The sequence below is a fragment of the Nerophis ophidion genome, linkage group LG05, assembly GCF_033978795.1.
Source record: "Nerophis ophidion isolate RoL-2023_Sa linkage group LG05, RoL_Noph_v1.0, whole genome shotgun sequence".
Taxonomy (NCBI): Eukaryota; Metazoa; Chordata; class Actinopteri; order Syngnathiformes; family Syngnathidae; genus Nerophis; species Nerophis ophidion.
The window spans coordinates 73,973,323-73,989,501 of NC_084615.1; the positions used below are offsets into that span (position 1 = coordinate 73,973,323).

Genomic DNA, 16,179 nt, shown 5'->3' on the forward strand with positions numbered 1-16,179 from the left:
TTTATCTATGACGATAATTACAAAAAAACATTTAAAGCAGAAAAATAGCCTTTTGTCTTTTTAATTTCATTCAAATATTTTATAATTCAGGGAGACATGCACCTGGGGATAGGTTGATTGGCAACACTAAATGGGCCCTAGTGTGTGAATGTGAGTGTGAATGTTGTCTGTCTATCTGTGTTGGCCCTGCGATAAGGTGGCGACTTGTCCAGGGTGTACCCCGCCTTCCGCCCGATTGTAGCTGAGATAGGCGCCAGCGCCCCCTGCGACCCCGAAAGGGAATAAGCGGTAGAAAATGGATGGATGGATGGTATGAAATATAAATAAATAGCACATTCGAATGTATTTGACAAAAACATCTCCTCCCATAACTAAAAGTACGTTAAATCCAACAGGGTTTGAATACGTTTCAAAACTTTCAATTGTTTTATACATTAAAAAAAAAACAACAACAACAAAAAAACGTTTTTATAGCTTTATGCTATTTATTTATTTGTCTATGTCATAATTAAAAAATAAAATCCAAAGCTGAAAAATAAACTTGTTTTATTAATTTCATTCAAATATTTTATAATTCAGGGTATGAAATATAAATAAATAGCACATTCGAATGTTTTTGACAAAAACGTCTCCTCCCATAACTAAAAGTACGTTAAATCCAACATGGTTTGAATACGTTTCAAAACTTTCAATTGTTTTATACATAAAAAAAATACATATTTTTTTTCTATAGCCCATGCCATGCTATTTATTTATTTGTTTATGTCATAATTAAAAAATAAAATCCAAAGCTGAAAAATAGACTTTTTTTTTTTTTTTCATCAAAATATTTTGTAATTCAGGGTATGAAATATAAATAAAAAGCACATTCGAATGTTTTTGACAAAAACGTCTCTTCCCATAACTAAAAGTACGTTAAATCAAACATGGTTTGAATACGTTTCAAAACTTTCAATTGTTTTATACGTAAAAAAAAAAAAAAAAACGTTTTTATAACCCGTACCATGCTATTTATGTATTTGTTTATGTCAATGATTAAAAAATAAAATCCGAAGCTGAAAAATAGACTTTTGTTTTTTTAATTTCATTCAAATATTTTATAATTCAGGGTATGAAATTTAAATAAATAGCACATTCGAATGTTTTTGACAAAAACGTCTCCTCCCATAACTAAAAGTATGTTAAATCCAACATGGTTTGAATACGTTTCAAAACTTTAAATTGTTTTATACATCAAAAAATAAAAAAAATAAACGTTTTTATAGCCCGTACCATGCTATTTATTTATTTGTTTATGTCATAATTAAAAAATTAAATCCAAAGCTGAAAAATAGACTTTGTTTTTTCAATTTCATTAAAATATTTTATAAGTCAGGGTATGAAATATAAATAAATAGCACATTAGAATGTTATTGACGAAAACGTCTCCTCCCATTACTAAAAGTATGTTAAATCAAACATGGTTTCAATACGCTTCAAAATTGTTTTGTACATTAAAAACTAATTTAAATTATTTATTTTTTATTTTTTATAGACTGTACCGTGCTATTTTTATATATGTGTATTTATTTGTGTATTTATTTATTTATTTATGCCAATGATTACAAAAAAACATGTAAAGCAAAAAAATAGACTTTTGTCTTTTTAATTTCATTAAGATATTTTATAATTCAGGGTATGAAATATAAATAAATAGCACATTCGAATGTTTTGGACAAAAACGTCTCCTCCCATAAGTAAAAGTACGTTAAATCCAACATGGTTTGAATACGTTTCAAAACTTTCAATTGTTTTATATATTAAAAAATGTTTTATTTTTTTTATAGCCCGTACCATGCTATTTATTTATTTGTTTATGTCAATGATTAAAAAATAAAATCCAAAGCTGAAAAATATACTTTTTTTTTAATTTCATTCAAATATTTTATAATTCAGGGTATGAAATATAAATAAATAGCACATTCGAATGTTTTTGACAAAAACGTCTCCTCCCATTACTAAAAGTATGTTAAATCAAACATGGTTTCAATACGCTTCAAAATTGTTTTGTACATTAAAAACTAATTTAAATTATTTTTTAAAATTTTTTATAGACTGTACCATGCTATTTTTATATATGTGTATTTATTTGTGTATTTATTTATTAATGCCAATGATTACAAAAAAACATTTAAAGCAGAAAAATAGACTTTTGTCTTTTTAATTTCATTCAAATATTTTATAATTCAGGGTATGAAATATAAATAAATAGCACATTTGAATGTTTTTGACAAAAACGTGTCCTCCCATAACTAAAAGTACGTTTAATCCAACATGGCTTGAATACGTTTCAAAACTTTCAATTGTTTTATACAAAAAAAAAATTTAAACAATTTTTTTTATAGCCCGTACCATGCGATTTGTTTATTTGTTTATGTCAATGATTAAAAAATAAAATCCAAAGCTGAAAAATAGACTTTTGTTTTTTAATTTCATTCAAATATTTTATAATTCAGGGTATGAAATATAAATAAATAGCACATTCGAATGTTTTTGACAAAAACGTCTCCTCCCATAACTAAAAGTACGTTAAATCCAACATGGTTTGAATACGTTTCAAAACTTTCAATTGTTTTATACATAAAAAAATAAAAAAAATAAACGTTTTTATAGCCCGTACCATGCTATTTATTTATTTGTTTATGTCAATGATTAAAAAATAAAATCCAAAGCTGAAAAATAGACTTTGGTTTTTTAATTTCATTCAAATATTTTATAATTAAGGGTATGAAATATAAATAAATAGCACATTCGAATGTTTTTGACAAAAACGTCTCCTCCCATAACTAAAAGTACGTTAAATCCAACAGGGTTTGAATACGTTTCAAAACTTTCAATTGTTTTATACATCAAAAAAATAAAAAAAATAAACTTTTTTATAGCCCGTACCATGCTATTTATTTATTTGTTTATGTCATAATTAAAAAATAAAATCCAAAGCTGAAAAATAGACTTTTGTTTTTTTTAATTTCATAAAAATATCTTATAAGTCAGGGTATGAAATATAAATAAATAGCACATTCGAATGTTATTGACGAAAACGTCTCCTCCCATTACTAAAAGTATGTTAAATCAAACATGGTTTCAATACGCTTCAAAATTGTTTTGTACATTAAAAACTAATTTAAATTTTTTTTTAAAAAATTTTATTGACTGTACCATGCTATTTTTATATATGTGTATTTATTTGTGTATTTATTTATTTATGCCAATGATTACAAAAAAACATTTGAAGCAGAAAAATAGACTGTCTTTTTAATTTCATTCAAATATTTTATAATTCAGGGTATGAAATATAAATAAATAGCACATTTGAATGTTTTTGACAAAAACGTGTCCTCCCATAACTAAAAGTACGTTAAATCCAACATGGCTTGAATACGTTTCTAAACTTTCAATTGTTTTATACAAAATTTTTTTTTTTTTTTTTTTTTTATAGCCCGTACCATGCTATTTATTTATTTGTTTATGTCAATGATTAAAAAATAAAATCCAAAGCTGAAAAATAGACTTTTGTTTTTTTAATTTCATTCAAATATTTTATAAGTCAAGGTATGAAATATAAATAAATAGCACATTCGAATGTTTTTGACAAAAACGTCTCCTCTCATAACTAAACGTACGTTAAATCCAACATGGTTTGAATACGTTTCAAAACTTTCAATTGTTTTATACATAAAAAAAAAATAAAAATAAACGTTTTTATAGCCCGTACCATGCTATTTATTTATTTGTTTATGTCAATGATTAAAAAATAAAATCCAAAGCTGAAAAATAGAATTTGTTTTTTTAATTTCATTCAAATATTTTATAATTCAGGGTATGAAATATAAATAAAAAGCACATTTGAATGTTTTTGACAAAAACGTCTCCTCCCATAACTAAAAGTACGTTAAATCCAACATGGTTTGAATACGTTTCAAAACTTTCAATTGTTTTATACATAAAAAAACAACAACAACAACAAAAAAACTTTTTCATAGCCCGTACCATGCTATTTATTTATTTGTTTATGTCAATGATTAAAAAATAAAATCCAAAGCTGAAAAATAGATTTTGTTTTTTTAATTTCATTCAAATATTTTATAATTAAGGGTATGGAATATAAATGAATAGCACATTCGAATGTTTTTGACAAAAACGTCTCATCCCAGTACTAAAAGTACGTTAAATCAAACATGGTTTCAGTATGCTTCAAAATTGTTTTGTACATTAAAAACAAATTTAAAAAGAAAAAAAAAAATAGACTCTACCATGCTATTTTTATATATGTGTATTTATTTATCTATGCCAATGATTACAAAAAAACATTTAAAGCAAAAAAATAGACTTTTGTCTTTTTAATTTCATTAAGATATTTTATAATTCAGGGTATGAAATATAAATAAATAGCACATTCGAATGTTTTGGACAAAAACGTCTCCTCCCATAAGTAAAAGTACGTTAAATCCAACATGGTTTGAATACGTTTCAAAACTTTCAATTGTTTTATACATTAAAAAATGTTTTATTTTTTTTATAGCCCGTACCATGCTATTTATTTATTTGTTTATGTCAATGATTAAAAAATAAAATCCAAAGCTGAAAAATAGACTTTTTTTTAAATTTCATTCAAATATTTTATAATTCAGGGTATGAAATATAAATAAATAGCACATTCGAATGTTTTTGACAAAAACGTCTCCTCCCATTACTAAAAGTATGTTAAATCAAACATGGTTTCAATACGCTTCAAAATTGTTTTGTACATTAAAAACTAATTTAAATTATTTTTTACAATTTTTTATAGACTGTACCATGCTATTTTTATATATGTGTATTTATTTGTGTATTTATTTATTAATGCCAATGATTACAAAAAAACATTTAAAGCAGAAAAATAGACTTTTGTCTTTTTAATTTCATTCAAATGTTTTATAATTCAGGGTATGAAATATAAATAAATAGCACATTTGAATGTTTTTGACAAAAACGTGTCCTCCCATAACTAAAAGTACGTTTAATCCAACATGGCTTGAATACGTTTCAAAACTTTCAATTGTTTTATACAAAAAAAAAATTAAAACAATTTTTTTTTATAGCCCGTACCATGCTATTTATTTATTTGTTTATGTCAATGATTAAAAAATAAAATCCAAAGCTGAAAAATAGACTTTTGTTTTTTAATTTCATTCAAATATTTTATAATTCAGGGTATGAAATATAAATAAATAGCACATTCGAATGTTTTTGACAAAAACGTCTCCTCCCATAACTAAAAGTACGTTAAATCCAACATGGTTTGAATACGTTTCAAAACTTTCAATTGTTTTATACATAAAAAAATTAAAAAAATAAACGTTTTTATAGCCCGTACCATGCTATTTATTTATTTGTTTATATCAATGATTAAAAAATAAAATCCAAAGCTGAAAAATAGACTTTGGTTTTTTAATTTCATTCAAATATTTTATAATTAAGGGTATGAAATATAAATAAATAGCACATTCGAATGTTTTTGACAAAAACGTCTCCTCCCATAACTAAAAGTACGTTAAATCCAACAGGGTTTGAATACGTTTCAAAACTTTCAATTGTTTTATACATAAAAAAAACAACAACAACAAAAAAAAACTTTTTTATAGCCAGTACGATGCTATTTATTTATTTGTTTATGTCAATGATTAAAAAATAAAATCCAGAGCTGAAAAATAGACTTTGTTTTTTTTTTATTTCATTCAAATATTTTATAATTAAGGGTATGAAATATAAATAAATAGCACATTCGAATGTTTTTGACAAAAACGTCTCCTCCCAGTACTAAAAGTACGTTAAATCAAACATGGTTTCAGTACGCTTCAAATTTGTTTCGTACATTAAAAACAAATTTAAATTAAAAAAAAAAAATAGACTCCACCATGCTATTTTTTATATATGTGTATTTATTTATTTATGCCAATGATTACAAAAAACATTTAAAGCATAAAAATAGAACTTTGTCATTTTAATTTCATTCAAATATTTTATAATTCAGGGTATGAAATATAAATAAATAGCCCGTACCATGCTATTTATTTATTTGTTCATGTCAATGATTAAAAAATAAAATCAAAGCTGAAAAATAGGATTTTGGTTTTTTTAAATTTCATTTCAAATATTTTATAATTCAGTGTATGAAATATATATAAACAGCACATTCGAATGTTTTTGACGAACACGTCTCCTCCCATAACTAAAAGTACGTAAAATCCAACATGGTATGAATACGTTTCAAAACTTTCAAATGTTTTATATATATATATAAAAAATGACAAAAAACGTTTTTATAGCCTGTAGCATGCTATTTATTTATTTGTTTATGTCAATGATTAAAAAATAAAATACAAAACAGAAAAATAGACTTTCCTTTTTTAATTTCATTCAAATATTTTATAATTCAGGGTATGAAATATAAATAAATAGCACATTCGAATGTTTTTGACAAAAACGTCTCCTCCCATAACTAAAAGTACGTTAAATCCAACATGGTGTGAATACGTTTCAAAACATTCAATTGTTTTATATATATAAAAAAAATAAAAAAAACGTTTTTGTAGCCCGTACCATGCTATTTATTTATTTGTTTATGTCAATGATTAAAAAATAAAATCCAAAGCTGAAAAATAGACTTTTGTTTTTTTAATTTCATTCAAATATTTTATAATTCAGGGTATGAAATATAAATAAATAGCACATTCGAGTGTTATTGACAACAACGACCACCTTCCAGAGGAGAGCGGGGAAGAGGGCGTGAGAATGACGTTTTGCGTTGTCTTCTGATGCCTTTAAAACAATGCGAAATTTTGCAACCGTACACTCAAGCTACATAATGCACACGCCACAAACTTGTATGTTTCCTGTTTTTTGGCATACTGACAATAAATTAATATACAAAGTAAATATTTGTATCTATGTTTTGACATTTTTTAGGCAGGACTTTGATATTTTGGACGAAGTAATGAGATATCCGAGTCTGGATGTAGTCATGAAGGCAGCACCAGTCAGTGTGGAGGACGTTGCAGTTTGCAGTCAAGTCAGACGCCGCTTTCAGCCCCGCTTACTTCTTTAGCTTCTTCTTTTGAAGTAAAACATATATTTGGAAAAAAAATGGAAGCTTCCATTTGCAACATCCAGGTACTTCTGCGTGCCGCCGAGTTTTTGGAGAGGAAAGAGCGAGGTGAGTGGTTGTGATATTGTGTCGGCGGCGAAGTTTCTCATTGTTAACGCAACAAAATCACACACAAAGGAGCGTAGTGCAAATGTGCTGGTCGAATATGATAAAATGTCAGATTTAATATTTGTTTTAGTGGTGACTTAAAGGGCATGTATTTTGGGACGAGCTTCCCCATATTTGACTCAGTGACCTACATATCGTCCACATCATTGTACGCGAAGGCGCCAATATGGTCCTGGTTCAAAATGACGCCCGACGGCTCTTAAAGTGAATAGAAATTTCCCCTCGATATTTTTATGTTTTTTCTTTCGTTTCTCGCCTTTACGTCGTCCACGTACGCGGTTTTTATGTAAGAACCTCGGGGTCCTTGCAGAAAGCGACTGAAAACGTTGACTGGCCGATGGCGCCAAAATTGAACACAGCTGATGCTGATGACAGGCTATTTATGTCTGGTCACGTGATTACGTTGGACCACTGATGTTATTTTTTAAAAATCACATTAAAACAATCTGCATCAGAAATGTGCTAAGGATGATGAAGGACCGAACTGAAAACTAACAAAAAGACACTAAAAAAGTTGTTAAAGGCCTACTGAAATCAATCAATCATTCAATGTTTACTTATATAGCCCTAAATCACTAGTGTCTCAAAGGGCTGCACAAACCACCACGACATCCTCGGTAGGCCCACATAAGGGCAAGGAAAACTCACACCCAGTGGGACGTCGGTGACAATGATGACTATGAGAACCTTGGAGAGGAGGAAAGCAATGGATGTCGAGCGGGTCTAACAGGATACTGTGAAAGTTCAATCCACAATGGATCCAACACAGTCGCGAGAGTCCAGTCCAAAGCGGATCCAACACAGCAGCGAGAGGCCCGTTCACAGCGGAGCCAGCAGGAAACCATCCCAAGTGGAGGCGGATCAGCAGCGCAGAGACGTCCCCAGCCGATACACAGGCAAGCAGTACATGGCCACCGGATCGGACCGGACCCCCTCCACAAGGGAGAGTGGGACATAGGAGAAAAAGAAAAGAAACGGCAGATCAACTGGTCTAAAAAGGGAGTCTATTTAAAGGCTAGAGTATACAAATGAGTTTTAAGGTGAGACTTAAATGCTTCTACTGAGGTGGGATCTCGAACTGTACTGGAGCCCGAACGGAAAACGCTCTATAGCCCGCAGACTTTTTTTGGGCTTTGGGAATCACTATCGGCAAGATAGGATGGAGCTAGACCGTGTAGTATTTTATACGTAAGTAGTAAAACCTTAAAGTCACATCTTAAGTGCACAGGAAGCCAGTGCAGGTGAGCCAGTACAGGCGTAATGTGATCAAACTTTCTTGTTCTTGTCAAAAGTTTTGTACCAACTGTAATCTTTTAATGCTCGACATGGGGAGACCCGAAAATAATACGTTACAGTAATCGAGGCGAAATGAAATGAAATTTTCTTATTTAAACGGGTACAGCAGGTCGATTCTATGTCCATCCATCCATCCATTTTCTACCGCTTATTCCCTTTTGGGGTCGCGGGGGGCGCTGGCGCCTATCTCAGCTACAATCGGGCGGAAGGCGGGGTACACCCTGGACAAGTCGCCACCTCATCGCAGGGCCAACACAGATAGACAGACAACATTCACACTCACATTCACACACTAGGGCCAATTTAGTGTTGCCAATCAACCTATCCCCAGGTGCATGTCTTTGGAAGTGGGAGGAAGCCGGAGTACCCGGAGGGAACCCACGCAACATGCAAACTCCACACAGAAAGATCCCGAGCCTGGATTTGAACCCAGGACTGCAGGACCTTCGTATTGTGAGGCAGACACACTAACCCCTCTGCCACTGTGAAGCCCCGATTCTATGTCATACTTGATCATTTCGCGATATTGCCATATTTTTGCTGAAATGATTTAGTACAGAACATCAACGATAAAGTTCGCAACTTTTGGTCGCTAATAAAAAAAGCCTTGCCTCTGTTGTAGGCACAATACCAATATGAGCAATTTGCAAGTTGTATAATGCACAATCTTTTTGCAAATTGCTTCCAGCTATATATTTGAATAATGTGTGGTGCACATTTTGCAAATCAATGGGCGCAAATACATGTTTTTGGTGTCAAAATAATTTATTAAATACTTGTGGAAATCTATTCATTTGTAGTCGGGACAATATAACTGAGTATTGCCCTCAAATCAGTCCAACCTTAACCCTAACCACTATACAGTGTACATCCACGACTAAACTACTGACTAAACTACTACCACGACATGGTTTACTATTTCCATCCATCCATCCATCCATTTTCTACCGCTTATTCCCTTTCGGGGTCGCGGGGGGCGCTGGCGCCTATCTCAGCTACAATCGGGCGGAAGGCGGGGTACACCCTGGACAAGTATTTATAAAATATAATGTACGGTTACTGACTAAACCATCCACAAAATCTCGTCTTGCGATATGCAAATTGCTTGCGCACAATGGAAATGACGTATAATTTGCAAAGTGCGCGAGATTGGTGAAATGCTTACAACACCTGTACCGGAAATAGCAGACGATGTGCGCGTGACGTCACGGGTTGTGGAGCTGTTCACATTGTTTACAATCATGGCCACCAGCAGCGAGAGCGATTCGGACCGAGAAAGCGACAATTTCCCCATTAATTTGAGCGAGGATGAAAGATTCGTGGATGAGGAAAATTAGAGTGAAGCACTAAAAAAAAAGAAAAGAAAAGAAAGGCGAGTGCAGTGGGAGCGATTCAGATGTTATTAGACACATTTACTAGGATCATTCTGGAAAATCCCTTATCTGCTTATTGTGTTAATAGTGTTTTAGTGAGATTATAAAGTCATACCTGAAAGTCGGAGGGGTGCGGTGACCGCCAGTGTCTCTGAGAGAATTAAGCCAAGATGACAGCTGCTGCAGGAGGACGCTAACTGCGCACAAGTCTCCGGTAAGAGCCGACTTAACATCACAGGGAGTATAATTTATTCATCTTGAACCCTTTTTTTATTGAGACAAATGTTATATACAATATTTGTTTGCTTTACTATGGTATATTATTTATTTGTTCACTGTTCTGTTACAGAGAACAAAAAAATTGGATAAAATTGCTATAGTATAAAAGAGGTAGGATTAAAAAAAGCTCTGCTTCTTCCTACTCCTTTTCGGACGTGCTGCAATGAAACAACTGGAAATATGTGATGAATTGCATTGTGTCGTATGCATGTTCGAAATAAACTGATTTTGGCCACAGTTGTTTGTAATCCAATATATTTAAATGCTCAGCACCTGTACTGTATTGGCTTTATCATATATATATTGTTATAAACACAAATGTGAGAAAATATCAGAATGGCATTCTTTTTTTTTCCTTTTAAGCAGAAAGTTTGGACACGCCTAATAATACACTTAAACGTTTAACACGTCGCCAATATTTTACTTATTATAATATTTTATTCGTCTTCAGTAATGCGGACGTTGTATCGATCCGTTGTGGTGAAGAAGGAGCTGAGCCGGAAGGCAAAGCTCTCAATTTACCGGTCGATTTACGTTCCCATCCTCACCTATGGTCATGAGCTTTGGGTCATGACCGAAAGGATAAGATCACGGGTACAAGCGGCCGAAATGAGTTTCCAGGTCTCTCCCTTAGAGATAGGGTGAGAAGCTCTGCCATCCGGGAGGAACTCAAAGTAAAGCCGCTGCTCCTCCACATCGAGAGGAGCCAGATGAGGTGGTTCGGGCATCTGGTCAGGATGCCACCCGAACGCCTCCCTAGGGAGGTGTTTAGGGCACGTCCAACCGGTAGGAGGCCACGGGGAAGACCCAGGACACGTTGGGAAGACTATGTCTCCCGGCTGGCCTGGGAACGCCTCGGGATCCCCCGGGAAGAGCTAGACGAAGTGGCTGGAGATAGGGAAGTCTGGGCTTCCCTGCTTAGGCTGCTGCCCCCGCGACCCGACCTCGGATAAGCGGAAGATGATGGATGGATATTCGCCGTTATTTACATTTGTTCCTATTTATTATTCTAGTGTTAAGGTTAGGAATAATTCAGCTCTGCAGTTTCCTATTTCTTTGATTCACTAGAGAAAAAGCCCTATATTTTTTTAATTCATTTTTTGTTTTATTCAGTCATTGGTGGAGCATAATATTGGTATTTAACATGGCTGTGCAGCACTTTGGAAACTTTATTGTTGTTTAAATGTGCTATATAAATAAAGTGGATTGATTGATTGATTGATAAATGTAATTCACTTCACTTTTCGGACACGCTGAATTGTACAATTGTTATGCATGTTTGAAAGAAATGCATACCTCAGTAGAAGCATTTAAGTCTCATCTTAAAACTCATCTGTATACTCTAGCCTTTAAATAGACCTCCTTTTTAGACCAGTTGATCTGCCGCTTCTTTTCTTTCTCCTATGTCCCCCCCTCCCTTGTGGAGGGGGTCCGGTCCGATGACCATGGATGAAGTACTGACTGTCCAGAGTCGAGACCCAGGATGGACCGCTCGTCTGGACCCAGGATGGACCGCTCGCCTGTATCGGTTGGGGACATCTCTACGCTGCTGATCCGCTTGAGATGGTTTCCTGTGGACGGGACTCTCACTGCTGTCTTGGAGCCACTATGGATTGAACTTTCACAGTATCATGTTAGACCCGCTCGACATCCATTGCTTTCGGTCCCCTAGAGGGGGGGGGTTGCCCACATCTGAGGTCCTCTCCAAGGTTTCTCATAGTCAGCATTGTCACTGGCGTCCCACTGGATGTGAATTCTCCCTGCCCACTGGGTGTGAGTTTTCCTTGCCCTTTTGTGGGTTCTTCCGAGGATGTTGTAGTCGTAATGATTTGTGCAGTCCTTTGAGACATTTGTGATTTGGGGCTATATAAATAAACATTGATTGATTGATTGAAAGAAATAAAAACCGTGCCATATTTGCATGACGGAATACGACATTGGTGGGAGTTGACGCATTTGGCTTGTAAGTATTTTTTTCACGTATTTGTGATGTGTGCCATTGGATGTTGTTTTGTGTGTCACAGAGGCGGAACACGGCTACGCTTCCCTGCTGCCTCCCAGCCCGAGTCTGTCTGATAAGGGAAGCAAACAGAAGAGCAAGAAGATGTCTGCTGGTGGCAACAGGTGAACACATTGCATAACTGCTGGCAGGGGGACACGGCTGGTCTAGACTTGTGTAGTTCTTGGAAATCAACCTCCCCCTTTCCCTTGTGTTGTGAATGCAGGTCTGCGCACAACGAGCTGGAGAAAAACCGGTAAGTTGCAGTGATTTCAGTAAGGAGTGTACCTAGTTAAGCGTTGTCGCGCTTTTGCAGACGAGCGCAGCTGAGGCATTGCCTGGAGCAGCTGAAGAAGCAAGTTCCTCTGTCATCGGACACTATGAGGAACACCACGCTCAACCTGCTCAGGCGAGCTCAGCTTCACATCAAGGTACAGTGTCTTCAAGCTTTGTATTTGAAGGGTCTATTTTTAGTGGCTCATCTCTTGCACTTTACCCCGTCAGAAGCTGCAGGAGCAGGACGAGCGCGCGGAGCAGCTGAAGGGTCGCCTGCGCTGGGAGCAGAGGGAGCTGCAGGTGCGTCTGGAGCAGCTGCAGAGAGGCAACGAGCGAATGAGGAACGACAGCCAGGGGTCCACCATGTCGTCAGAGAGGTCTGACTCGGACAGAGGTGAGTTCGACCTTGCAATAATAAGAGTAGATGTGTACCTCAATCACAATTAATATAAGGGAAATTTGATAAGATTTGGATTGGTCTCTTTTAAAGGCCTACTGAAATGAGATTTTCTTATTTAAACGGGGATAGCAGGTCCATTCTATGTGTCATACTTGATCATTTCGCGATGTTGCCATATTTTTGCTGAAAGGATTTAGTAGAGAGCATCAACGATAAAGCAGGGTTTCCCACACATTCATTTATTTGTGGCGGCCCGCCACGAAAGAACTAAATAGATAAAAAAAATTGTTTTTTATTTTTTTTTTACTTCCAGCTTTTAACTTGCTCGACCGCTCATAAAAGCAATGGGACTCTGTCTGTGAACGGAGCTTGTAGTTACAACTCCGGTGCAGTAGGTGGCGGTAGCCTACTATGCATTGTAACTCCGCCAATGTAATTATATTCCAACGCCGTTCTTCTTGGTCATCGCCACCGACTTTTTTTAATGTTGACAAACTCAGCGAAGAAGGACTTTAAGGGTAAAAGCCAAGGATTTCAATGATTAATAACATAGGTTTTGCTTTTGTTTAGTTATCATGTACTGATAACTGTTTTGGTCAAGCTATTGAATGTAAAGAAAAATATCACATTTGAATATTGTGTTGGTATTGTTACACTGTCAACAACATTCACCATAAAGAAAAGCTACTTTCCGGCCTTTAAAATAAATGGCTGTGCATTGCATTCCATCTGACTGCGCGAATAAAATAAGTGTCTCAGAAAAAGAGCTTACATAGTTACTGTTATTATTTGGTACTTGAGTAAACAATACTTTAAATACAATTTGCAGTGATGGGACACTTTCTCTTGCAGTTCCTTTCTTAGTTCAAAATGGAACTTTTGATCCTTGAAACAGCCTTGGTTGGACTTCAATTTACAAGTTTGCACTTACTCTCGGTTTAAAGTGAAGAGTAAAAGTAAAGTACTTTGGACATTTTAACAGAATTTAGACTTTTTCTTTAAAGGCCTACTGAAACCCACTACTAGCGACCACGCAGTCTGATAGTTTATATATCAATGATGAAATATTAACATTGCAACATATGCCAATACGGCCTTTTTAGTTGACTAAATTGCAATTTTAAAAATTTCCAGCGGAGTTTCTTGTTGAAAACGTCGCGGAATGATGACGCGTGGACTGTCAGGAAATATTAGCGCAGCACCATTTGCGGCTAAAAGTCGTCTCTTTTCATCGCGCAATTAAACAGTATTCTGGACATCTGTGTTGCTGAATCTTTTGCAATTTGTTCAATTAATAATGGAGAAGTCAAAGTAGAAAGATGGAGTTGGGAAGCTTTAGCCTTTAGCCACACAAACACACGGTGATTCCTTGTTTAAAATTCCCAGAGGTGAAGCTTTACTATGGATCAGAGCGGTTAAGCGAACATGGTTCCCGACCACTTGTCAACCGGCAGGTTTCGGTGAGAAAATTGTGTTAAAAAGTCGCCACTTACCGGAGATCTGTGGAGTTTGCGCCATCCTTGTATCTGCCGTCGACTTCCCTCAGACACTGGCCTCAAGACACCCGTGGACACACCCCTCCGACTATCAGGTACTATTTAATCTCACTAAAACACTAACAACACAATAGAAAGATAAGGGATTTCCCAGAATTATCTTAGTAAATGTGTCTAAAAACATCTGAATCCGTCCCAATGCAATCGCCTTTTTTTTTCTAGTCCTTCGCTAACAATATCATCATCCACAAATCTTTCATCCTCGCTCAAATTAATTGGGAAATTTCTCGGTGCGAATAGCTCTTGCTGCTGGAGGCTCCCATTATAAACAAAGTGAGGACGTGAGGAGCCCTCACACTTGTGATGTCATCGTCTGCAACTTCCGGTACAGGCAAGGCTTTTTTATCAGCACCAAAAGTTGTGAACTTTATCGTCGATGCTCTCTACTAAATCCTTTCAGCAAAAATATGGCAATATCACGAAATGATCAAGTATGACACATAAAATGCTATCCCCGTTTAAATAAGAAAACCTCATTTCAGTAGGCCTCTAAGTGCAGATATAATAGAACTTTGATTATTCGATGTACAACCTTTTCTGAATCGAATTGATTTAGGAAATAGACCATGATAAACCTGCAATAATCAGTTCAGTTTGAAACATGGCTGATGGCTTTTGTTTGCTCCTTCCAGAGGACGTTGAGGTGGACGTGGAAAGCATTGTGTTTGACTGCATGGACTCTGACGGCCTGCACTATAATACACGCAGCGATGAAGATCACTGTTACTCCAGTCTGGACAAAGCCTGGCTATGACAGCAGCCAGAGAGCGCTTCTTTTATTAGTTTCTCGCTGAGGAAAGGGAGAGGAGGAAGAGAAACCATTCCAAAAATAAGCAGGGTGAGGAGGACGATGCTGCACAACTGAACCCCATTTTTCACAAAGGCAGTTTTTTTTTTAAACATGACACCGTGAGCATACTCATGAATGAGCTTTGTCCACTTGCACTGAAAAGCAGTTCAGATCACTGTGCTGGGATGTAACAAATATATCCAAAGCCACTTAACATTAGTTTTTTGAGGGATTTTACTAATCAAAAACGCTTTTAACTTCACTATGTCTTCACATAATTCAGCCTTGAGACTAGATTTGATCTAGCGTTCTATTCGGAAGCATTGCAACTCGGTTAGGCCATGTGTGGCATGCACTTAAATATTCATCTCTGCTATGGTTTATATATATACACTCACGCTGGTAAGTCTTTTGCTCTTTTTCTTTTGTTGCACAAAAACATCCACACATTGCACTTGTTTTGTCTCCAAAGAGTTGCAGATGTATCAAGTGAGGAAAAACAGGTAACCAGAACGATCTGGTGGCATTTGCACGTACATGCCTGCCAAATCCGGCGACTTGACCAGACGTTCATTTGGTGTATTTGCACTCTTGTCTGTAATTAGGTGATGTGTGATGTCTGGTAGTTGGAGAGCATCGGTTTTTGCACATGCCAGGTTCTTTTTGTTACTGTTAATTTTACAAGTTCAGACAGACGGCTTTTTACACTTGCTGACAAATATGTATCATGATGCTCTATATTTAATAACAGAAGGCACATTTTGCCCTCACTTTTGTATTATGCAAGATGCCTTATTACCTTTTATAATAGTATGTATGCATTAATCAGTCTCTCCGCCCAGTAATATTATGTAGCATTTTTGTAATGGTGTAAGCTTTTTTATGAATAAATATTTTCTATATTTTAAATGAGTAC

At 35.1% G+C, this 16,179-nt stretch overlaps 1 protein-coding gene across 1 annotated transcript; it reads left to right on the forward strand.

The window, feature by feature from the left end:
* Positions 1-7,035: 7,035 nt before the first annotated feature.
* Positions 7,036-16,172, forward strand: mxd3 (MAX dimerization protein 3). The gene is made up of 6 exons (XM_061901972.1): positions 7,036-7,234; positions 12,267-12,366; positions 12,468-12,497; positions 12,558-12,672; positions 12,746-12,911; positions 15,106-16,172. The coding sequence occupies exons 1-6, from the start codon at positions 7,165-7,167 to the stop codon at positions 15,225-15,227; spliced, it is 603 nt and encodes a 200-aa protein (XP_061757956.1). The 5' UTR covers positions 7,036-7,164; the 3' UTR covers positions 15,228-16,172.
* The last annotated feature ends 7 nt before the right edge of the window (positions 16,173-16,179 follow it).

What these genes read in the sequence shown, in the direction of transcription:
- mxd3 (XM_061901972.1), top strand. Translation starts at nt 7,165, where the DNA reads ATGGAAGCTTCCATTTGCAACATCCAGGTACTTCTGCGTGCCGCCGAG. An exon ending in GAGCTCAGCTTCACATCAAG is followed by an intron (nt 12,673 to 12,745) that starts GTACAGTGTCTT and finishes TTACCCCGTCAG; the next exon opens with AAGCTGCAGGAGCAGGACGA. An exon ending in GAGGTCTGACTCGGACAGAG is followed by an intron (nt 12,912 to 15,105) that starts GTGAGTTCGACC and finishes TGCTCCTTCCAG; the next exon opens with AGGACGTTGAGGTGGACGTG.